The sequence below is a fragment of the Oreochromis aureus genome, linkage group 1, assembly GCF_013358895.1.
Source record: "Oreochromis aureus strain Israel breed Guangdong linkage group 1, ZZ_aureus, whole genome shotgun sequence".
NCBI classification, from domain to species: Eukaryota; Metazoa; Chordata; class Actinopteri; order Cichliformes; family Cichlidae; genus Oreochromis; species Oreochromis aureus.
In genome coordinates this window covers 13580626-13604081 of record NC_052942.1, presented here as the reverse complement: position 1 = coordinate 13604081, position 23456 = coordinate 13580626, and the positions used below count along the sequence as shown (strand labels likewise).

At 40.3% G+C, this 23456-nt stretch overlaps 2 protein-coding genes and 2 long non-coding RNA genes across 5 annotated transcripts; 1 reads left to right on the top strand and 3 right to left on the bottom strand.

Annotated features, from left to right (window-relative positions):
* Nucleotides 1-1012: 1012 nt before the first annotated feature.
* On the bottom strand, nt 1013-2624 carry LOC120437685. Of its 2 annotated transcripts, XR_005611344.1 has the most exons (3): nt 2576-2624; nt 2438-2499; nt 1013-1813 (listed from the first exon to the last, which is right to left on the bottom strand). It is a non-coding gene; the product is annotated as an uncharacterized LOC120437685 (long non-coding RNA). The 2 variants fall into 2 exon arrangements; XR_005611341.1 differs by having other exon boundaries at nt 2438-2600.
* Nucleotides 2625-4923: 2299 nt separating this feature from the next.
* Nucleotides 4924-12035, bottom strand: LOC116324014 (retinaldehyde-binding protein 1-like). The gene is made up of 8 exons (XM_031744542.2): nt 11946-12035; nt 11253-11293; nt 10688-10816; nt 10387-10591; nt 9025-9203; nt 8783-8941; nt 6124-6234; nt 4924-6027 (listed from the first exon to the last, which is right to left on the bottom strand). Exons 2-8 carry the CDS (start codon nt 11259-11261, stop codon nt 5881-5883), a joined length of 939 nt encoding a protein of 312 aa, XP_031600402.1. The 5' UTR covers nt 11262-11293; nt 11946-12035; the 3' UTR covers nt 4924-5880.
* LOC120437680 lies at nt 11321-12315 on the top strand. Its single transcript, XR_005611340.1, has 3 exons — nt 11321-11450; nt 11930-12050; nt 12288-12315. It is a non-coding gene; the product is annotated as an uncharacterized LOC120437680 (long non-coding RNA).
* Nucleotides 12316-16860: 4545 nt separating this feature from the next.
* Nucleotides 16861-22956, bottom strand: slc39a1 (solute carrier family 39 member 1). Its single transcript, XM_031744534.2, has 4 exons — nt 22711-22956; nt 21181-21311; nt 20466-20768; nt 16861-18879 (listed from the first exon to the last, which is right to left on the bottom strand). Exons 1-4 carry the CDS (start codon nt 22823-22825, stop codon nt 18526-18528), a joined length of 903 nt encoding a protein of 300 aa, XP_031600394.1. The 5' UTR covers nt 22826-22956; the 3' UTR covers nt 16861-18525.
* Between the last annotated feature and the right edge of the window lie 500 nt (nt 22957-23456).

The following is a 23456-nucleotide window of genomic DNA, read 5'->3' as shown; positions in this document are numbered from 1 at the left end:
TAACATCACAAAGACAAAGGAACTGATCATGGACTTCAGGAAGCATGCTTCTCCTCCTACCCCTGTCACCATCAGAGGGGCTGATGTGGAGCTTTATTCAAGGTGGAGATGGTGAGGACAGGAACTAAGAAATAACTAAACTGGGAAAACCTAAATACATGAAATTAAAACCAAAACTCACAGAGTGACATGCAAAGGAACACAGGTAGGACCACAGCGGAGACTCTGGGAAGACATCACAGACAAATCAGCAACAGGCAGGAGAACACACAGGGCTTAAATACACACACAGGAGTAATCATGGGTTGGGAGACAGGAGGGAGAAGTCAGGGCCGACGAGACACAGACGTAAAGCTGAGAACACTCACATGAGACGGAGACCTTAAGAATAAAACAGGAAATACAACAGGTTTGCACAGACATGAACTTAACACAAGACATGGCGACAGGAGGGAACATAAAGACGTGGGACCAGGGCAGGCACAGGGACACAGAACAAAAGGAGCTTGAAATACAAAACAGAAACAAAATAGTGGAACAGTTCAGCCTCCTTATTGTGCTGTAAAATCAACTTATTCCACCAACAAAAATAAAACAACAACAATACCTTTTCAACGCAGCATTACGTCTTACGGACCAGGTTTATCTAAAATAGCTTCCAGCCCCTTTTTCCCTTTATTTCACACACACTTTTAAATTGAGCTCTTTCAATGTTCTGCTCGGATCGTTTTGAATGAAGAAGAAACATGGAAAGAAAAGAAAACGGCAATAAAGCAATTAGGCGAGCTGCTCCCCGGCTCTACCGGCTGGAGAGTACAATCAGACACCAAGAGTACTTCCAGGTATAGAGGTTACAGCCCCCGCCGGGCGAAGCTGACCGGCGGGAGGTTACAGAGCACGTGCGGGAGCAGCTCGCAAAGGGCCGGGTGCCTAAACAAACCTGGAAACCCCCCCAGCCAAAATCCAATGAATGTTCTGCTCGGTGCAGAAAATAAAAAACAAATTCAAGTACTACAGTTCTATGCTTTACTTAATAATTAATCGCCCATCCCATCACACTATGAATATTTACATGCAAAGCGTCCCTGGGAGCCATCCATATGCCAGAGGGAGGGAAGTCTGTGTGTTTATAGCATTAAACGCTCAAATATCGTCACAAACCCCATTTCGCCTCCAACCATGAAAAACACTCACTAAAGCATTTGTAGCGCCTCTACTCAGGACCAGTACACTTTCACCTCAAATAGAGACCCTAGACATCTTTCTAGGTTCAGAAGGAGGTTTTGTTTTGGAGACTCACAAAAGGAGTTGGCTTGGAAGTGAATAACTGGGACCTTATTTGCCTCAGTACCATTTGTAAACATATACAACACAATAAACCAAATTGCACACTAATAGTGCATTTTGAAGGCGAATAAATGTAAAACAGAACAAAATAAAACAAAATAAAGACACTTAAATGGAAGACTTATACTAAATCGTATCAGAGCTCTTTTGAATGAATGAACAGATTAAAGTGTTCCTCTTGTGAAGTTTGAATTGTCCAGTCTGAATTGTCCTTTAAAGTCGTTGAAACCCAAACAGGTGTACTGTAGGGGAATTGTCAGTGTGCAGACCCTATTATCCGGGTAGGAAAAGTAGTGCATAGGGCTTATCTGAAATCCAGGGTTGCTTGAATCAGTTTCTCAGGCAAGATCCACAATCCGATCGCATGGCTGGCCACACCATTTCACGATCATCCAGGATCTCGTTTGGGCTGTTCTCGCCGTCAGTGGTTCTCCAGAATCCTTTCTGGTAGTTCAAAAAAACCAATCTACACAAACAGTGCAGAACAATGAATTTCTTTCCCATCTTGTGTTTTTAAACATGAGCTCATTAACTTCTTTTCCAAATGTATTAATAACAAATGGCAATTCCTTTAGCTTGACCAAGTTACAAGGGTTACAGTAACTTGTTTGTACCGGTATCAACTATTTTATCAAAATTATATCACAATAAAGAACATCAGCAGCTTAAACAGTAATATAAACAGACATAGCAATCAAAGTGACATTGATCCTTAAGGCTTACAAGCAAATGTGACTTAATTCACAATGCAAATACTATTAAACTTGTAATATGCTCATATCTGTTAAGACATAACCATTCTAATATATACAGAGCTAGTGCTTCTATCTGAATACCTCCCCGATCGGAATATGGCTTCGGGCGGTGGGGTGGCTAACAGCTATTAGCAGCTAGCATCGCCAATAAAACATCGTTAGCTCAAAGCATTCAACACTTATAAACACACTGTAAAGAACAACAAGAGAAGCAAAACAACACACCAGATTCTCATAGCTCCCGACTGGTTTTTGTTCAAAGGTTTCTGAGCTGAATCGGCTAGTGAAATACATTATCTAACTTAACAGGTAGCTAACAAAAGCACGTGACTCACCGGGATTTTCCAACACAAATAACTTGACAGACGTTATTCCCTTGGTGGTCAGAGTTCGGGGCCTAATAAAACAGTAGCTTATTAGCATCTATACATAAAACAATCTGGTCTCATTAACCGGGTTGCAGCATTGCATACCAAGATACTTTTTCCATGCGCTCCGACACGTGCTTGATCGCCATCAGAGGAAGATCTCACAGGAAGAGACAGGTAATACTTCCTGCGCACTAGACGCAAGGTCGTCAGAACACAAGACTGCATCACAGCACCCCTTGTGATAATAACAGGCTATAGCCTTAAATAACAAAAGGGATTTTGCAGCCCTGTATTTCACATGGGTTACACATTGCAAGCATTTTATTTGGTGTTGCACAATGTAACCTATTCAAGTCCCATTTAGACGTGGAGAGTCAGACTACAGGTACTCTCTCTATGCTGAGCAGGAAAATGCAGGTGGATGCCCCACTGGTTGCTTGGATCACTGACTATTTAACAAGTCGACCACAGCATGTTCGGCTGAAGAGCTGCCGCTCGGATAACAGGGGCGCCGCAGGTGACTGTCCTATTACCCTTCCTCTTCACCCTCTACACATCTGACTTCAGGTACAAGTCTCAGTGATGTCATCTGCAGAAATTCTCTGATGACTCTGCCATTGTGGGCTGTATCAGGGATGGACAGGAGGAGTGCAGGAGTGTGGTGGACAGCTTTGTTGAGTGGTGTGAGTTAAACCATCTAGAGCTTAACATCACAAAGACAAAGGAACTGATCATGGACTTCAGGAAGCATGCTTCTCCTCCTACCCCTGTCACCATCAGAGGGGCTGATGTGGAGCTTTATTCAAGGTGGAGATGGTGAGGACAGGAACTAAGAAATAACTAAACTGGGAAAACCTAAATACATGAAATTAAAACCAAAACTCACAGAGTGACATGCAAAGGAACACAGGTAGGACCACAGCGGAGACTCTGGGAAGACATCACAGACAAATCAGCAACAGGCAGGAGAACACACAGGGCTTAAATACACACACAGGAGTAATCATGGGTTGGGAGACAGGAGGGAGAAGTCAGGGCCGACGAGACACAGACGTAAAGCTGAGAACACTCACATGAGACGGAGACCTTAAGAATAAAACAGGAAATACAACAGGTTTGCACAGACATGAACTTAACACAAGACATGGCGACAGGGAGGGAACATAAAGACGTGGGACCAGGGCAGGCACAGGGACACAGAACAAAAGGAGCTTGAAATACAAAACAGAAACAAAATAGTGGAACAGTTCAGCCTCCTTATTGTGCTGTAAAATCAACTTATTCCACCAACAAAAATAAAACAACAACAATACCTTTTCAACGCGTACTACGTCTTACGGACCAGGTTTATCTAAAATAGCTTCCAGCCCCTTCCAGGCGAGCGTTTACTTCTAGAAACCCTATTAACACACGTATTTTATGTTCACGTATGTGTGCTTGCGTGTGAATGTGTACACTTTCGTATATGTATGTGCATATGTGCATGCACATACATATTTCTACAAACAAGTGTATATAAGGGTCTGCTGTGTGTGTGTGTGTGTATATATATATACGGATGTCTTACAATGTTTCTTATCTATTTTAATTCTTTTTTATTTGATATTATCTCTCTGTTCAGCACTTTGGCTGACGCTTGATGTCTTTTAAATGCGCTATATAAATAAACTTGACTTGACAGCTGGACTGGCCATCCAGCTACGCTGCACAGCTGCCTGTTCTTCTCCCACTCTCTCCCCCTCCCTCTCCTGTTGCTACTTCAATCATGAAACTGATCAATGATCAGCACGTTTAAGTTGTTGTTAGAATTTATTTAATATTACTTTCTAGTATCAGCTGATGTTTGCTGGAGCCACAGCCGTACAAGCTGCTGGTCATGATATCGGTTTGGATATCTGGTGAGAGGGAAACATGAAGATGAAACCAGGAGATGTCCTTACTGAATCATCAGAGCTGAACAGGTGATGGAGAAACAGGTTTGCCTTTTAGGTGACATGAATGAGTTGAAGAGAAGTTATGAACTGTTTCTGAGAGACAAATAACACCAGGATCATTTTATACACATGCTGACAGCTGTGCAGGGGCGGGTTAAAGTTTTGCCAGGGGGCCAGGTAGGGCATTAACAGGGAAAGGGGGGCACAAACAAAGAAATACTGTTCTTTCTTATTCTCATTTAAAATGTCTAGCTTTTGATAAATAATTATCTGAATCTTACAACCAAAGTGGTCATCTGATGTAAAATGTATAGAAATCATACATATATACCATCAAGACAGTGTACATCACTGTCACGACAGCGTTTGTTTTCATTCAAAGGCTTTTTGGCTTTTCCTGTAATTCCTGGAGTGCTGATCTCTAGTCAAAATGCCCGAGCTGATTTTTTCAGCCTGAGCTGAAAATGCCCAGCCCTGGGCAGAGTATTAAACAAACAAAAAACAATACAAAAAACGTGTGGGAAATCTGTTTATGGTTCATATGTCTGAAAGAAAAAAAAAATATCAGCCACTACATCAGAATAACAGATTTTTAAATCACCAAATATCAAGACTGGTTATCGGCCTTTAAAACAAATCGCACATCATTCAGTCTCTAATTTAAACCTCCATCACTTTAAATATACTCATTAATTAACCCTGGTTTAACCATTTAACCCTAGAGTGGGTTTAGCTGGTTAAAATATAGAACAAATGATAAAAATGGTAATTAATAATAAAAAAAAAAAAGATGCACAAAAAAGATTTTATTTGACATTTTTCAATCCAGTGCAACCTCCAGAATGCATCTTCTTGGTACATCAGGCGTCTGGGTTTCACGCCTCACATGATATGTTGAAGCAAGGCCACTGAGGCAAGCAACTGTTTCTATTTAAGGCACTGCATCAGGAGGCCGTTTATTCTAAAACAATAATGTAATGTAGCCTCATCCCTTATTAGTTTTCCCTCTGGATATCAATCCCACATTCACCCTTTGAGACTTTGCTACACTGAATCTGTATCACGGGGTCGTAAGCAAAAGGTTGTTCTGTGTACAGCGGACTGATCTATGAGGCAAAGCACACCAAACACAAATCAGTCTGGCTGTGATCTTGACCAGCTCTGTCATTCTTCCTCCACTCATACATGTCATACATGAGAAGATTGTCAGTACATGTCAGTGTAAAGTAACAAGTGATTACTATCAGTTATTCTCGCTTTTATATCTAAACAACATCCTTTACCCTTTTCCATTTATATAACACAAACCATCCCCTGCTTCTAACCCTACATATGTCTATGTACTGCCTGAATTTAAAAAAAAAAAAAGTAAAAATCTAGCCTTAATACAGACCACACATCTGATCTGATCACACAAAAAGCACTTCAGGTAAAAGGCTCTACTCTTGGATTTGAAATGGGAGGATTGTTTCTTCAGAGAGCGGTGTCTTCAGAGCCAAAAAGCTTGGTGGCGATGGCCTGGTAGTCGGCCACCGGTGCTTTTCCATCAAAGTCTGAAGGCAGGATGTCTGCATCGAATTCTTTGAGGTAGTTGTCCAGTTCATCACCATGAACAGAGACCTGAGGGAAGTTAGAATCAGCATTTAAAGGTGTAGCTTAGATTTAAAACCCAAAAAAATATAGCTGCTATCAGCTGTCTGTGTCCCTTATCTTTACCCTCTCCAGCAGCTTGCTCTTCATGAAGGGTTTAACCACGTTGTAGGTAGTGGTGAAGTACCAAGGCTGGTGAATAACGTGAACTGCTTTGAAACGGGCTGGGAACGAGTCCTGCAGAAAAAAAACACGAGGAAAATAAAATAGTTTGAGGCTCCACATCAGCTTTCATTCTGAGGCTGTTTGGGCCTGCAGTAGTGGTGGGCGGTATAAACGGTATACGGTAGAAACTATATGAATTTGCCCAAAGGTAGAGATTTTGACTGTGGCTGGGGTGGCTGTAGCTCAGGTGGCAGAGCAGGTCAGCCACTAATCAGAAGGTCGGTGGTTCGATCCCAGGCTGCCTCCTGGCTGCATGCCAAATATCCTTGGGCAAGATACTAACCCCATGTTTGCCTGCTGGTGGTGGTCAGAGGGCCCGGTGGCGCCAGTGTCCGGCAGCCTCGCTTCTGTCAGTGCGCCCCAGGGCAGCTGTGGCTACAATGTAGCTTGTCATCACCAGTGTGTGAATGACTGAATGTAGTGTAAAGTGCTTTGGGGTCCTTAGGGACTAAGTAAAGCGCTATACAAATGCAGGCCATTTACAATTACTAGACCGCTCTACCACGATAGCGCATTTTGACGGTGTCATCAAGCTGCGCCTGTTTTGGTCAAAAGCATTGCAGCGGCTGCAAGCAATATCATCTGCAAATTATGCCGGGCGACAGTAATAGTGAAGAGACGAATCACCTTTTGGAATATGAGGAAAGTCCAAAACTGCGCTTCCTCCACTTCCGTACCATTGATTCATTAATGTTGAATTCTCTCGCAGCTGCTCTATTCCCATCTGATTATCTCAGTTGTTCTCCTGACTGAAGTTTGGTCCGTTTACAGCACAGGTGTCGAACTCCATCCTCGAGGGCCGGTGTCCTGCAGGTTTTAGATGCGTCCTTGATCCATCACAGCTGATTTAAATGGCTAAATTACCTCCTCAACATGTCTTGAAGTTCTCCAGAGGCCTGGTAATGAGCTAATCATTTGTTTCAGGTGTACTGATCCAGGGTGAGATCTAAAACTTGCAGGACACCGGCCCTCGAGGCCTGGAGTTCGACACCCCTGGTTTACAGCATCCTGCCATGCGATTGCATTTGTCCCTAACTCCTCAGTAAGAAAAATCGCTATTGGCTGTCCTAAAAGTCACTACAAGTCGCTAAATAACGTCATGGCCTAATTTACATAATTGGTCATGCTAATGTAATTGTAACCTATGTTGTAGTAGAGAAAAATAACATTGTGGAAGAGACATAAAGTGAGTTAAAAACGTCCTAAATGCATTTAGAACTACAAATTACATTTCTTTTAGCAATTGTTGTTTTTTTACTGTCACAATTCCAACCCTGCTCCTTTATCCGGGCTTGTACCGGCAAAAGTGACCCGAAATAGGCACTCTGGTGGAGTTACTTTGTGTGTGTGTTTATAAGTAGTTTTAAACCGTGTGATCCACAAAACAACATAACGGTAAAAGAACTGACTGCGTTACAGTCAGTGCGGGAGCAGCGGCTTCGCTCATGCGCGATTCATTTGCAGTTATGCCCCAGCTGCCCTGATAGCAGCTGGGGGAGGACTATCCTCTGCCCGTAAGCGCTTTGGCACGAGTGAGGTGCCCACGGCAGCACCGCTGCTCGTTGAGAGTAAGAGCGATACGCGCTTTCACGTCAAAAATTCGTCTTAAATGAGTCTCCAATAATACCAGAAAAAGTCGCCAGATTTGTCGCTAGTCGCTTTTTAGAAAAAAAGTCGCTAAGGGGGTCTGAAAACTCGCTAAATATAGCGACAAAGTCGCTAAGTTGGCAACACTGCCCTCGCGTTAACTTTTATCCAGTGGAAAAAAAAGTTAGCATTCATCCTCCAGCTTCACTGTGTTTATGTTATGCTAACATAGCTGTGTCGCTAGCGATTACGTAGCACATCATCAGCTAGTCCAACTTCAGCAACCCTAAAAAAGTCACTGCTGTTTAATTTTCTGTCTTCATTTATGTTGGAAGTGATAGCAGACTGGTACGTCTTAATTTTTTCAGAAATCTCTCAGTCAGAACATGCTATATCATGTTTAGGTGGAAACTAGCGAGCTAACTTCCTGCTAACTTCTAACTCCATTAAATTTAATAAAGTCTGTTTTCATGGATGCCTGGATGTTAAACTTAAACACCTGGTAAAGCAGCAACTTTAATTTTATTAAAGATAAAAGAATTTAGACCGTTTTTTAACTCTCAGTGTGCCGCAGTGTTTGTTTAACTTTGGGACCTAAGAAAGGATGAAGTTTTGGACCCAGATTACTCCACGAGGCTCCTGACTACTGTAGCTGTAATGCTCTGACAATCCATCAAGCTGTGCGGCTTCGTATCTTACCAAAGTTGTACTAAAACATTTTGACTTTTGAGTGCCGTGTACCACATAAAATCGGTTTGAGGTCAGTGAGCATAACCAGAATGCATACATAAGGTGCACCGGATTATAAGGTGCACTGTCGATTTCTGAGAAAATTAAAGGATTTTAAATGTGCCTTATAGTGCGGAAAATACGGTATACAGAAGAAGAGAATATATCGCGATATATATCGTTACGGCACATGCTTCAAATTATACTGCGATATGGATTTTAGGCCATATCGCCCAGCCCTAACCTGCAGCATGTCCACCATCTTCTTGAGCTCAGCCGGCTTAATTCCTGAGGCATGCTGCATTGTGAAGCCTTTGAAGTTCTCAATCAGCACAAATCCATTGATCTGGGTCTCGTCATTCTCGAGCAGCTTCTCCAGGATCACGCAGTATGCCCTCAAAACCTGTTAAACGCAAAAGGATATATATTTCACAGAGTACCCTTGGATGAGTGAGCTGCAGCTGTGCGGGGCAGCTTTACGGGTACCTCATCGAAGGTGATCTCCTCCAGGTCCCAGCTGTCGATGTTAAAGAGCAGGACCACGCGGCCGTACTTGTCTCTGCTGGGCAGAACCACTGGGTATCCCGCTTCGACTGTGCTGCGGACTGCCTCGGGGGTCAGGTTCTCAAAAAGCTCAGGATACTCCTTCCTGAAGCGCACATAACCTGGAGAACCACAACCAACAGATCAGCTGCATTCTCATTAGTTATTATTCGTCTCTGTCTCTCTTTCACAGCGCATCTATCCCGTTTTCCTCCCATCACCACCAATCAGTCGTGGTAGATGGCTGCTCATCCCTGTGCCTGGTCCTGGCGGAGGTTTTATCCTGTTAAAAGGGAGTTTTTCCTTCCCACTGTCACCAAGTGCTTGCTCAAAGGGGATTATTGGATTGTTGGGTTTGTAGGGTCTTTACCTTACAATATAAAGTGCCTTGAGGTGATGGTGCTATATAAATAAAACTGAATTGAATTGAATTGAATTCTCTCACTGGATAATTATAACTCACAACCCCACAGTGTACATAGCACTGCAGGTTGCTGATGCACCCACACAATGATAGTCCTGTCTCAGTGGGGCTCCAGTCCATCTACAAGCAAGGCACCAATTAACCCACAGTAAATGTGTTTATGAGAGAGAGAGAGCGGGAGAGAGAGAGAGAGAAAGACAGTCCATCTGGATGTGCATGGATTCCAGTCTCACACGGAACAACTTTTATATATTGATGAATTTGCATGTGTGTTTTTTCTGTTTTTGTGGGGATGGAGTATTCCAACAACAGCAGCACCAAGATTCAGAATTTCTGGTTCCAGAATTATGCCGATGCTTGAGTTAAGGTTACTAGGTTTAAGATCAGCTCAAGGTTTAATGGCATATTACATTATTATATTATTGGAATAATAAATGGGCATCATTTGGACCCATTAGGAAACAACATTCTGATCATTTGGAGGATTGAAAAAAGATCGAGATTTTTATGTGTGCAGGGCAAGTCATATGGTGTCCTCACTATTGTCGAACTGCTCTTTTTAATCTCACTCCACTCCCAGAGCAGCAGAAGTTCTCAGCAGAACGTGGCGGACTTACAAGTGAAGCAAACCTGCCGTCCCATTTGGACACACAAAGAACAGCTTTGTCAGCTCACTCAGAGGAATCTCAAAGCTCCCAATTAATGAACACATGCCCCCCTGCCTCAGCGATGGCCTGGGGTTCATGCATACGAGGAGCACAAAAGAGGCCTCACCATCAATTACTGAAGCGCATGGGTGCCAAAATGATGCAAGCAAAAACTCTCTACTCAATGAAATAAAGTGCTTCTCATAAAGTTGTATTTAGTAGGTTGGAAATCACCTTTCATGAGCTCGTGGGCCCTGTCGACGTCAAACTTGCGAGCTCTGAGGAAGCGCAGGAACACAGAGTCGGGTTTGTCCCCAAAGCGCTCCAGGATCAGCTTGGCCAGGTCGTCTCCATCGGCCGCCTTCTCTTTCATCAAGGCCCGCAGGTCCTTCAGTGATGACGCCCGTCTCTCATCTGTCTCATTAAGCTCATCCTTCGCCTGGAAGGGTAACATCAACATGAACCCTGAGCCATTCTAGGAGCATATGTATGAGTCATGTGTATTTGCTGCCATTAAAAACTATGCTTACTTTACCTTTTGCACAGTGTGGCCAGGCAGTTTGTGGCACAGCCCAAACACAGGCCCATGATCCTTCACTGTCAAATGCTCCAGCTTTGACCTCATTGCTTGCTCCTCCTCTGACACCATGCGAAAAGTACCAGTCTGCATGACAAAAAATCCATGTTAAAATCCTTCTTTATTGTTTGTGTTTTACTTCATCGTTTCAGGCTTTAGTAGTTTTCAAATAAAAACAAAAGTATGCATGTATTGTGCAAAAAATGGGTCCAAGGACCTCCGGACTCCAAACGATGCATGCCAGCGAACGTCTGGTTAATCTGTTTCACATGATTGCAGAAAGGACTTCTAAAGGACTTCCATTTCTTAAAAACAGCTTAAGGACCCATCCCGGAGCCAGCATTTACTGGCACAATAACAATACTAAGCAGCATCATGTGCTGACAGTTAGACCTCAAAGCCCTCTAATGCTTTTAGCCCACACTGAACCACTGAACTGAGGCCAGAAACTGACCTAACTGCTGTAAACAGAGATAAAGTGAGACTGAAGCACTCTGGACTGTTGCAGAGAAATTGAACTTACAGTAGCCATGGTTGCAGCGTCTCACAGCAGCGACGCTAAAACTGTGGAGGAAGAAGATTTGGCACAAACAGAACGTGACCACATTACACCGAAAAGAAACCATGCAGACTCTCTTTCAGTTAATGATGTATGACATAATCTGAGAACTACACAAATACAACATCACCAGGAGGAAGCAATAGCATTCAAAATGAAGAGGTGGGTCTTTAATGTATTGTATTGCTCATTAAGCAGCTTGACTGAAAGCATTTTTTTAAATTGAAAAGGGTTTTTAAAAAAAATATATATATATAAACAACTTGCTTAAATAGTTTAAATTCTGTATTCTGTGTAAAGCCAAATAATTGTTATAATTGAGTTAAAGCTCTTTAACCAAGAATCATGACACAGGTGCTGAAGTTCCTCTTCAGTGAGTGTGTTAGGCTCTTTAGAGTGCAAAATTCAAACCTAATTGCAGTGCAGCAAACAATAGAAGAAGCTTAACACAAATGCATAAACCCTTCATTTAAACTAAGAAAGACGTATTAATTAAAGTAAAAACAAGGTTTCTGTCAATTGACATCCAAAATATTTTCTTTTAAATGTGATTTTTAGTTACTACACTAAATATGATACATATATCCTCAAAGTGCTCACATATTATTTATCTGTGTTTATCTGTCTATCGACTGATTTAGAGCTGAGCAGCCTTACCTCGAGCAGACAGGATCAGAGACCTACAGAGTGGCAGAGGAGACAGCAGGGACAGAGAGGACCACGAGGGGAGGAGTTACTGGGAAAAAAAAAACGTCACTCAAAGTAGGATTAAAATGACACAGTGGATTACAACAGGTGGCTAATCTAGATGATGCAAACTGCAATGCAAAGCGTGAGCTGGGATGGAGTCTTATGGTGCCAAAATGAAACATGCAAGAAATTTTTTTTAAAATTGAATTAAAAAGAGAAATAATTTAATTTTTTTTAATTGTATGAAAAAAAATTTATTGAACAGGTATATGGCTCAGCTTTTTTTTTTTTTTTTTGCTCTTGATGTAGATACAAATACACAAAAGAGCCAAACATCCGTTTTCTTCTGCTGATCCAAGTCAGCGCTGTGGGGAGCCTGGTCTGGCTTAAGGAATCAAGCTTAGGAACTTCTTGCAGTGAGGTGACCACTGTGCTGCCTTCAAAATAAGAATAAAGGAAACCCTTTCATTGAGAAAATTAAACAAAGTGGTGTGTTTTTTGTTTTGCACCTTAGGACCACCGTACCCTGGACCAAACCGTCCATAACAGTTCTTATTAGCGCTTATTTCCACATTCTCATGAAATATGCATTTTACTATCACTGATGTAGGAGAAATCCCACCTTTCATGTCACATGTACTGTTAACCCAGCACATGTGACATGAAAGGTGGGAATGTCATATGAGCGAGAGGACCATTAGCTATTCCTTTATGCACATTCTTTGAAATCCTCCTCAGAGGGGATCATTTGTTTTGGGTCCCACATTATGGATTACTTATCCATGACTGCACAATATCAGACAAACTGGCCTCTCTTTTAGTCCCTCTCACTAATTGCAGGAAGTGAGAATCCATGTTTTGCTTTATTTCTTTTAGAGTTTCTTTTATTGGTTGTTCATTCTAGCTGACCGTGAGTGACCTTAATACTACTAAACATTTGTAGTTACTGTGACATATGTTTGATATGAAATTTGTTATGTTCCCTCTAGTATGATTTGTGAGTTCATGAGCACCCCCTAATATTTTATCTAAGTGCCATTGTCTGGTCAAAACATTCTTTTTGTGTGCTACTTATGAAATGCCAATGCGGTAACTCATTAAAATAGATGTTGAATTGGTTAAAATGTAATTAGTCTAACTAGGTGATTTATTAATTGATCATAAGTGTAAGCAGGAGAGAATGCAGTCTTTACATGTATATGTATACATGTTTATGTGTATTAATGAAGATGTGTGTCTGTTTTAAGGTTTTTTGTTTTTCTTTAGTTTAAGCTTTTTAAGACTGCCAGCCATTAGTTTCTATTCCCCATTCTTTTTCTCTTTCCTTGTTTTGTCTTTAAGACAGATGACATAAAACCTACCGAACAGAATGTAATGAATCCTGGTGGAGAGGCTGAGTACGGACAAGGAGGGAACTCCTTGAATTCAACTGCGTTGAATTTTGTTGAAGATCAAGATCAGTTTCCTTAAAAGTGAGCTTTCTGAGCTCTCCCTGCTCGTTCAGTATCAGAGTCAAAGGTTCTTAGGACACTCAAGGCAAACATAGCTGGCGTAATGTTAGCTTATGTGCTTGTTTTTTAGCTGGCTTGTTGTCAGCTGTCCAGAGTGGGGATGGTCGCACTTCTATGCTGTAGGCAGAACTAAGATGTCCATCTCGGCCACTGTATTCAAGATGGCGGGCAACATAGTGGTTTCCAATAACTGGCCTGCTCTTATGCATTTTTAATGGATTATTACCAAGTTTATGTGAACGCATCAGTTTGTTGGAAGACGTAAATACACACAAATCGATCATTATCTTTTAGTAAAACATTCATTTCTTTAATCACATAAGGTTGAAACAATGATTGACTGTATCTTTAATGGCTAGATGAGTCATATGACATTTTTCATTTTTTTTTAAATGGCAACAATCTTTGAAATGTGGTGTGCATTCAAAAAAAAAATATTTCTGTGCAATTATAAAAAAACCAAATAATGTTTTTCACGTGGTTTGTGACATTGTGCTTCCTAAGACCAAGTTGTGCCATCGCAGCAAAAGTAGAGCATTTTAGGTACTTAGGATGTAATCTGCAATATGTCGGCGAGACAAAATGGGAGTATTCAATGGCATTACTGTAAGGAGGTTAATGAGGTATGGGTAAACCGTCCACCCCACACTAAAGCTTGATGCTCTACCGGGTCTTTCCTCCACACACTGAGGCCTCTGTCATCCAGAACTGGCAGGCTTACTGTGTCATTGTTCGTCTATCACAGGCTCTCATTAGTGATTTCCTTTTTTTTTTCTGAATAAGCTCTCATTTCCTTACAGAGGCAGTCAGGGGTTAACCACTCCTCCGTGTATCGCATCAGATGTGGCTATGGGGTTTTTTTGTTCTTGTCTCTGGGATACAGTAAAGTTCAAAGATGTGAAGGAATTCCTGTCAGTTATGTCACCCTGCAAGCCAACAAGCAGGACTCTGTGACCACAAACCTAATAAAGAAGAATTTCGAGCTGTTCAGTGCAGTCTAATGACCTCTGAAGTGCGAATTATACTGTGCATCTTTTTACAGTGCAAGGTTCCCCTCATAACATAGCTGTCACTCCCTGACAGTGCACCACACGACACTGCAAGTAGTAGAGGCACTGCCAACATTTGGGGGCACAAAGGGGACTTACACTAAACTAAGTGGATGCTTGGGAATTATTAGGGCAAAATCTACAGTGTATTAAAGATCTAAGGAAACAAAGATGATGTACTAAAAATTAAATGCTAAAAGTAAAATTATTATTTCAAGATCTCCAGTCAGCCAGCATACAACTTTGATATCACTGTTTTTATTATTTAGACCCTGGTTGTTCCACACTAAATTACTACTTAAAAAGAAAATTAAGTGAGGTGACCAGAGTGTTTTCAAATGTTAAAATACCTTCTTGAAATGTTGCCTTGGTGTACCTACATGTAATCACTAAATGGTATTCCTAAAAACTTAAATTTAAGTCTCTTATTTCTGTCTGTTTGGTATGCTGTCCATTTTGGATGAGGCTATTAGACAGAACATCAACACTCCCACCAAGTGGTTCCAGTAATCTGCTGCCAAATGCAAACCCCCACCCCCCAAATACACCACGCAAAATTTTTAAAAACCCAATTTGTTAAGTTAAATATTCACATCGGACTCGTTTTTCTTTCACCTGCTCCCTTTAGAGGTCACCACAGGACATCATTTGCCCGTAGTTATACCACAACCCTGCAATCATGAACCCTCTCTGTGGTCTTCCTCTTTTAAAAATTCTTCCTCTTTTCACATCCCACTCAAAAATGAAGGAATCTCTGTATGTGTGTTAGTTCCATTACTTTAAATTTGCCTTATTTATTTTGCAGTTTTTGGTTTGAAGTCAGAGAATGATGACATTTGGGGTTCATGCGTGAGATCATGTGTGAGTGAAAGCAGACGATGAGACGATGAGACAGCTCCGTTGTAAACAACAACAACAACAACAAAGAAAGAACCAGCACTTGCACTCATTTTTTTAAGTTCCTTTTTACTTTGAAAAGGTTAAGAAAAAACAGTCGTGTTTCTCATGAGAAGAATGACCATAAGGCACAAAATATACATGTAGTTTGCTTATAAAAAGACAGTCAAGGTTTTCAAATGATTTTTATATGTTAGAGTGCAAACTGGGTGATGTTGTGCTAAAGAAAAGGAGTGGCTTTTATTTCTTTGGCTAACCCCGAGGTTCCCAAAGTGTGGGGCCCGCCCCCTAGGGGGGGGGGGCACAGAGCCATTGCAGGGGGGCGCGGTATGAAAAGAAAAAAAAAAAAAAAAAAGAGCGCTTGGACACTGGACAGGTTTTTGACGGGGCTCCCACATAAACGCAAAGCAGGAGATGAAGCATCGCCAAATATGTTTCCAAACCAACTTCCTTCCAAGCCAAAGACAGGAAAATATGGTGAAGCATATCTTCCCTTTGGCTTCACCTGCACAAGTGCCGAGGTAGGTCTCCCCTGCAAAATTAGTTTCCCTGCGTCGGGAGCACGCGCTGGGCTCTCCAAATCACGGACAAACAGGATCCCACATTCTTGATTTTTAGTTCACAAACACTTCTTGTAATGACTAACTACTCCTGACATCTTGGACATGTTAGCTCTATATGCAGTAAAGTTACAGTGGGATACAAATAATATCAGGCTGATCCTGCCGTAATTTGTTCCCCCGGTTCAAATCACGGACAAACAGGATCCCACAGCTGTTTATGTGTTTAAACCCATTTTGCACAGAGAGGCATTTTTTTAAAAATGTATTGATAACAATGTTGAATATTATTACACAGGAGAAAAACAACTATATGTAAAATAATTACACCGTGACGCCTCTGCCTTTCTAAATGGAGGGACAGTAACTGCGTGTGTATATGTAAGCGTGTAAAACCTGCAGATAGTCAGATTAACAGTATTTTGTCTCTATCTGCCATTCTGCATTTCATCTCATGTAAACAATAACGTGGCGCACAGCGTGACGTGAAAAGAGGCACATACCTTTGTCGTTGCGTGACGAACTCTGTAATCCTCGTCCACACGTAAACGCAAAAAAGGAGTTTTAAATAATCTCCGTTTTCGGTGAATCGCAACGCAGTTTACGTGTTGACGAAAAGCCCAAACGCATAGAAACAGCTGCGTTTTCAAAAATACCCGTGTAGGTGTGGACGCAGCGTAAAAGAGTTAGTAGTTTATTTTATTACTACCTGTAATTTATTGCCGTTTACTTGTATTTGCTTAATTGTTTACTAAATGTTTGAGGTGTGAAATAAACCGCAATGGAGTTTGTAAACAAAATATGTGTGTGTTTGGAGGATGTGTTTGTGCGCGTGCGGGGGGGGTAGGTTGGGGGGGGGGGCGCGCGAACATTTTTCTTGAAAAGAAGAAAAAAAAGTGGCCTGGCAAAAAAAGTTTGGGAACCACTGGGCTAACCAAAGGTGACATTAAAAAATAAAAATAAAAAAGGGGAGGCATGTGACATGTCATGTCATTAACACTTTTTTTGATGACAGTGTCCTTTTCATGCCAATCAAATTTATACTTCCTGCTTTTTGCACGTATGTGGAGTCAGAAGATTACACAAGAGATACTTCACTGCTTAAATATAAAAACACAGTCAGTACTTGGAGTGTAAGCAGGCTGAAATATGGTACTTTATACTAGACCTGCAACCCTTTTTAAAATAGTAGTGATGCATCATATTTTCAGTAATAAGAAATAAAAGCAAGATAGTATTAAGAACAATATGTAAGAACTTAATAAAATCACTGGAAAAACAACATTTAGTAAATAAGACCGGGTCAGTGAAAAACCAGTTTACAAAGTCCAACTACCCAACTGAGCCAACTGTAAAGAACAACATGCGTGAAACAAAAGTAAAGAAACAATCAGTGCATTTCGGAAAGAAGTAACTGTCAAACTTCTCCGCTGACCTTGCGATTTATAAATATTAAAGCTCTGGAGGCACCGATACATAGTGATTGAATGAATTAAAAGAGGTCATATTTATAAGACTGCCCCTTTGTTTCAGTGGTGATGTGCATATCCTGAAAGTTCGTTCTGCATGCATTTCAAAACAACATCAGCGATGAATTCAACAAATGCAGCACAGCAGTCAGTAGTTCATCTTTATGGAGGACCAAAACTGCCCAAATCAAAAACCGATATACAAATAAAGTATATATATAAACAAATGTATATCATTCATAAAATGTGACAGAAACACAATCCAGTCACAAGTTTGGACAAACTTTTGACTGATTTAATTTAATTTGCATCTGTATTTATTTACCTCTGTAGTAATAATGTTTTTTGATTTAATTTTTACCAGTGATATTTCCGTTTTATTATGAACTTATCATTAATTTTTTTAATATTTATATTTATTTATTGTTATGTTTTATTTTCCCTCTTACACAACAACCCCCAGTACCAATTCTCCCTTGAAAATTCATGTTTAAGCATAAATGCATAAAACACTTTTAAAAATATGTAATAAATAAATGGCAAGATATTACTTAGTTGGGGGGTGGGTTAAAAAGTTTGAAAGGACAAAGGGAAAATAAAACACAAATATGTAACTATATGGAAGCACTCTTGAACATTAAAGTACATTAAAATAAAAACATTGGTGAATTACCACAAAGTTAAATACAGATGCAAATTAAAACAGAAATATTAGGATGTGTCACATTTTAGAAACACGTTTGCTTACAATTATTTTTAATACTATGTGATGTATTTCATAGCATTTGTTGGCATTGATTCCTAATGTCTTGGTCCTCTGTGTTTCAATATGCAATACTGTAAAAGTTAAAACGTAAAGGAAAGCAATAAAATGCCAAATGTTGTCACGCTCCTTTGAAATGAACAACTTCAGGAATAGGTGTAACCCTGTGGCAGCAAAGCTACGTCTTCCTTTAAGTTTGTCTCTGTCTAACAAAGTGAAGTGAATCTGTGGGAGCTGCACAACACATGCAAGGGATATCCTGACAGCAACGTCAGCCGAAAGTGACGAAATGTCAGTTTCAACCCAAAAATGTCAAACCTGCCATGATGGTGAAGCCGATCAGGATGAACATCACCTTAAGGAGCTGATTCCCGGGGGAATTCAGCTCATGCGGGAGAATCTCCAGGAAAGTGATGTAAACAAACGTGCCTGCAGCGAGCCCCTCCAGCACGGCCTGGATCAGAGGTCCGGCTGTCAGCTGAGCCTCCATCACACCGATGCCGATGGCGATGCCTAAAGGAGACATCAAGGCAAACACTACGATGTAAGCGGTAACCCACAGTGGGTGAACTGTGCTCTGGACCAGCTTCACAGACAGGCTGAACACGATGATGCTCTTATGAACAAGAATAGCGATGCAGATCTCCAGTACCTGGAAAAAATAAAGACATTTTAGATGTTTTTATTTTACTTTGTGTTATAAAGCTGTAATTTACAATGAAACAAACAACAGCATGTAGATGACTAGGTGTATTACGGCTGGGGCTAAATTCTAGAAGTTTAATGCTATCAGGAATTATGTCATCATTTAATACATGAATCTATTCTGTGACATTTTTTTAATTATTATGTGTTTAGTTCTAACAAATTCACCAGCTGCCAGAAAAATCTTAAGCTGTTTTATAAAACACTTATTTATGACAGCTGCTGTAATGGGCTCCGATAAGTGTTTCAGCTATTTTACAGAGTAATATGAAATTAATTTAGCGAGTAGTACAACGAATTATTTTTTCCTGGGAGTAATTGAGTAATTTAGTCCATTACTTTTAAGAAAAGTGTTCTGTGTGGTATGTGTAATAATGACTTTGAGTCACGACTCCAACAGAGGAAAGAGGGGAAATACCTCAACGAACATGCACAAACATTTGACCCACAGCATGCAACAGATTTGTGTGAATGTAATTTCCTTTTTACGGCTTAGCAATGGTGGTGACTCCTAATGGAGCCAATAACAACCCAGTGAGAATCAATGAGGAACTGAATCGATATATTCTAATCAATTCCCATTCCCAATATTTGTAGAGTATTGTGCAAAAGTCTTAAGCCATCCCGGGGACTTACTGAAACTTCCAAACATACACGCCAATACAACATATTTATACAATTGTAAGGAGCTTGAACATCAATATGTGGTATAACCAATGTTACTCTTTTGGTTGTGTGCTTTTTGTTTGCTTTGTTTTGTTGTTTTTTTAAGGACAAAGGAGACAGCATGCTGAGAAATGCTCTTCAGAAATCACCTTGTTGGTGTAAAAAACGATATAATGTCAGTCAAACTGTGTTATCTTTGGCAACAAATCAACAAACAGACTGCTGGTAACAAAATGCCTGAAGATACAAGTAAAATTGGTTCTTTGATAAGTTTATGTTTGAATGATTCATATGTCAGTGTTAAGTGGTTTAACAAACAAAAAAAACCCATTCTACTGAAACTGGTCAGGTACAGGGACTGGACTGAAAATGGGTGAAAAAGCAGCCGATGTCCAAAGAAACAGAAAAAGCTTTAGAAAGCTTGGAGACCTATTGCTCTAGACCAGAGCAAAATATAAAGAAACTGGGGGTTGCTCAAGACTTTTGTACAGTACAGATACATTTTATGTAATTAGGAGTTTCCAAATTAAAAGCCGACATTTTATTGTTCTCAGTTGTAAAGTACAGCTGAACACACACATCACATTTTCATGTGAATGAAAGAAGCTTGTGCTGTCATTCGATCAGAAGAAATAAATCCGACTCATTTTGCTGCCAAAGTTTTCTGAAGCTCTGAACTGAAACTTGTTCTGCGAATATGACTCCAGCTTCACCTGAGCGGTACTTTCCCAAATAAATGCTGACAAGGGTGTGATACGTAGCAAGAGAGAAGTGCCATTACGATCCTTTAAAAGTTTGTGTGGATTAAGAAAATTTTAAAAAAAGAGCGAGCGATCAGTTAACGTCGGGTGATTTGCTCTGTCTTACCTTCGAGTCAGTGCTTTGCAGGCCAATAGCAAGACCCTCAAAAACTGAATGGAGTGAGAGAGACAGGAAGAGCATGAAGGAACGAAAGGAGGAGTGAGCCTGTAAGTCTACATGAACGTGGTGGCCGCTGCTCTCCAGATCACGGGCTGTGGCTAGCCCGTGGCCGTGCCCATGGTCATGTAAAAGGGGCGCCCTCTCTTCACGAGCCCCTCTCATCTCCCGGAAGCTCTGGACAATCTTCTCCAGTATGAGGACAGTGAAGAAGCCGGCAGCTATGATGAACTCTGGAAGGGGAAAGGGGGTCTTTTTAAGACCAGATACAGAGATTCAACTGTTAGCAGAGACAATGTGGTAAAATCAAGAATTAGTGAATAGATGTTTAACACAGGCAGGAAATAGTAGACAGGATATCTACTGTAGAAGATGAAAATTGATGAAATAGAAAATATCAGCATTAATAGGAGTAATAGCATTTTGAGCTATAACAAACACCATTTCACTCTTATGGTTTCACATCACTGTGGAGCAAATATGTTTGAATTTTGGACCACAAATACTTTGGATAGGTGACAATCTGAAAATCTGAGGTTGTTCATGCAAAAAATTAATATTAATTGGGAACGCTGACAGATCAATGCATTGTAAATATATGATATATTATCTTATATTATATTGTTTCCTTTATGAGTTCATCTAAATCATTATTCCGAGATACCTCCACCTCCTGAGCATCCAGCACTGTGCCAATGTCTGACAGATAATCCGGAATGATGTCGAGCAGACATGCTGCCAGGAAAACCCCACCAGCGAAGCAGCTGATCAAACTGAGAAACGTGTGATGAATACCTGCAAACAGGAAGACAAAACATGCTTTATGTTTCAGCACAAACTCAAACACAGCAGTAAAACCTTGACCTGCATAATGGATTTTTTATTGGTTTATTTAGCCTTCTATAACCAGGAAACCCAATGGAAATCAAATTTCTTTCACAACAGAGGCCTGGCCAGATGGCAGTCAGTATTATTCCCCTATGAGTAATATAGCTGGACTGGCTTATATGTTGATTTCTTTTATTAGAACATAACAGAGAAAAAGTGTAGGGGGTCATGCTACTGACTAGTATGCGAAATGTATTGCTGGGAAGCTAATAAACTATGACCTGTCACTGAAACATACTGTTTACAAATAAAGAACACTGACAATGATGTCATCATTTTTGAACCCAGGAGTGGTCAGGCTCTTGTTAAATCACTACTAGTCTTCAGCTTCATTTGATCATTCAGTAGAAAACCTAAACCTAAATCTGAAAGATTAATGGTACATGTCCAACTTTAAATCACGGGATTTCCCTCCACCCTTTGAATTGTTGGAACATCATGTGACACATGACTCTCAATGCTCATGAGCAAAGATGACTCAAAGAGTACTACAGCAGCAATGTAAGCCAGAAATGATACTTTCACTTCCTTGTAAGAAAGCCGAACTTCACCCACCTCTATAACACATTTTTTTCAAATTCATATTTTCATTTTTGTGTTCTAGAAATGTGACAGAGTTTTAACCTTCAGGCTTTTCGCAGCTATCAGGTGACTGAAGCCAGAAGTCAGAGGATGGTTCACTTGATTGTACAGATTAACCCTTTAGACTGACATAAATGACTGCTGTGATTTTAGAAATAATAAACAGTCAAAATGTAGACATCAATATATCTACAGCATTATCTTGCCCTCCACGTGTGAGACCCACCCTGTTTTTCAACACTTATGCTGCGCATGTTCAGTTTCCAGGACCCGGCTAATAAAATCAGCTGCAGCACTTAAAACATTATCAGCGAGGTGATATGTGATCATGTGATCCACTGGAAGCTACAATGGTGAAACCGTTGAGCTCCTGTAACTGGGCTTTTCTGAAGCTACACTAAACTTCGTTTAAATTTCTTGCAAATTAAGGTTTGCGCCTTTATCTGTAAATGGCAGCAAATCCCAAAAGAGGTGGGAACACCTGACAGGAATGAGCCACTTCTCCTGTTTAGCTCGGCATTGGTGTCATCGAGACACAACTAACAGAGAACAAGTAACATTATTAATTTGTTCCCCCTTTCCGCCTTTTTGAGCTGAGATTGGTGAGATCTCGGTATTTGAAAATCAGATCATAGCAGTCACATATTTTATCCTCTCAAATACAGATACTGCTGCTATTAGCAGCTGCTTATGCCATTCCTTTTTCATATTAGTGTGTACCAACCTGTCCCATCTGTCTCTCTGAACCATTTGATCCGAGCGGGGATAAATCCAAAAAGAAGAGTTAGGAGCAACAACCCGATCAGAGCGCCGATTTTCACCTGGAACAGATACTCCATCGTGTAGCGTGTAGTGTCACTTCATGAGTGAGGTACAAATATTAGGTTAACATCGGCGCAAGGCGACGACTCCAGTAAGTTCCAACTAAAGAGTCTGAGAGACGAGCCGCCGCTGCCACAGTATTGTTATTTAGACTGAGCAGGCTACGAGGGCCGTGAAGGGACAAAAAGTGGCGTAGCTTAAAACAAATGAGGAAAAAAGCGAATTTTTACTCTTTACTATTTTATAGTAATAATGCTTCTCTAATAATGATTTTAATGCTGCTACCACAATCTCAACCTCTACTGCTACCACTAATAACAACATTATTATTATTATTATTATTATTATTATTATTATTATTAATAATAATAATAATAATAATAATAATAATAATAATAACAACAATAATAATACTAATAATACTAATAATAATGATGATAATAATAATAATGAACTCTAATAATAATGAACTCTAAACCCTGCTTAATAATAAAACCTATGCTAAAATATATATATACAAAATCCCACTTTGAATATCTTATAATCACTGTGGTTGAATTTGTTTTCTATTACTTTTAATAGATCAAAGCTATTTCTTGTTAAAAATTTTAAACTGTGGTTGTGCTGCTAACTGCTAAACATTAGGGA

Coding starts and splice junctions, on each gene's coding strand:
- slc39a1 (XM_031744534.2), bottom strand. CDS start 22,825: ATGGAGTATCTGTTCCAGGTGAAAATCGGCGCTCTGATCGGGTTGTTG. Junction 21,312..22,710: donor CAGAGAGACAGATGGGACAG/GTTGGTACACAC, acceptor TCCTGTTTGCAG/GTATTCATCACACGTTTCTC. Junction 20,769..21,180: donor TGGATGCTCAGGAGGTGGAG/GTATCTCGGAAT, acceptor GGTCTTAAAAAG/ACCCCCTTTCCCCTTCCAGA.
- LOC116324014 (XM_031744542.2), bottom strand. Junction 6,235..8,782: donor AGATGGTGGACATGCTGCAG/GTTAGGGCTGGG, acceptor TTTTTTCTGCAG/GACTCGTTCCCAGCCCGTTT. Junction 6,028..6,123: donor AGAGCAAGCTGCTGGAGAGG/GTAAAGATAAGG, acceptor AACTTCCCTCAG/GTCTCTGTTCATGGTGATGA.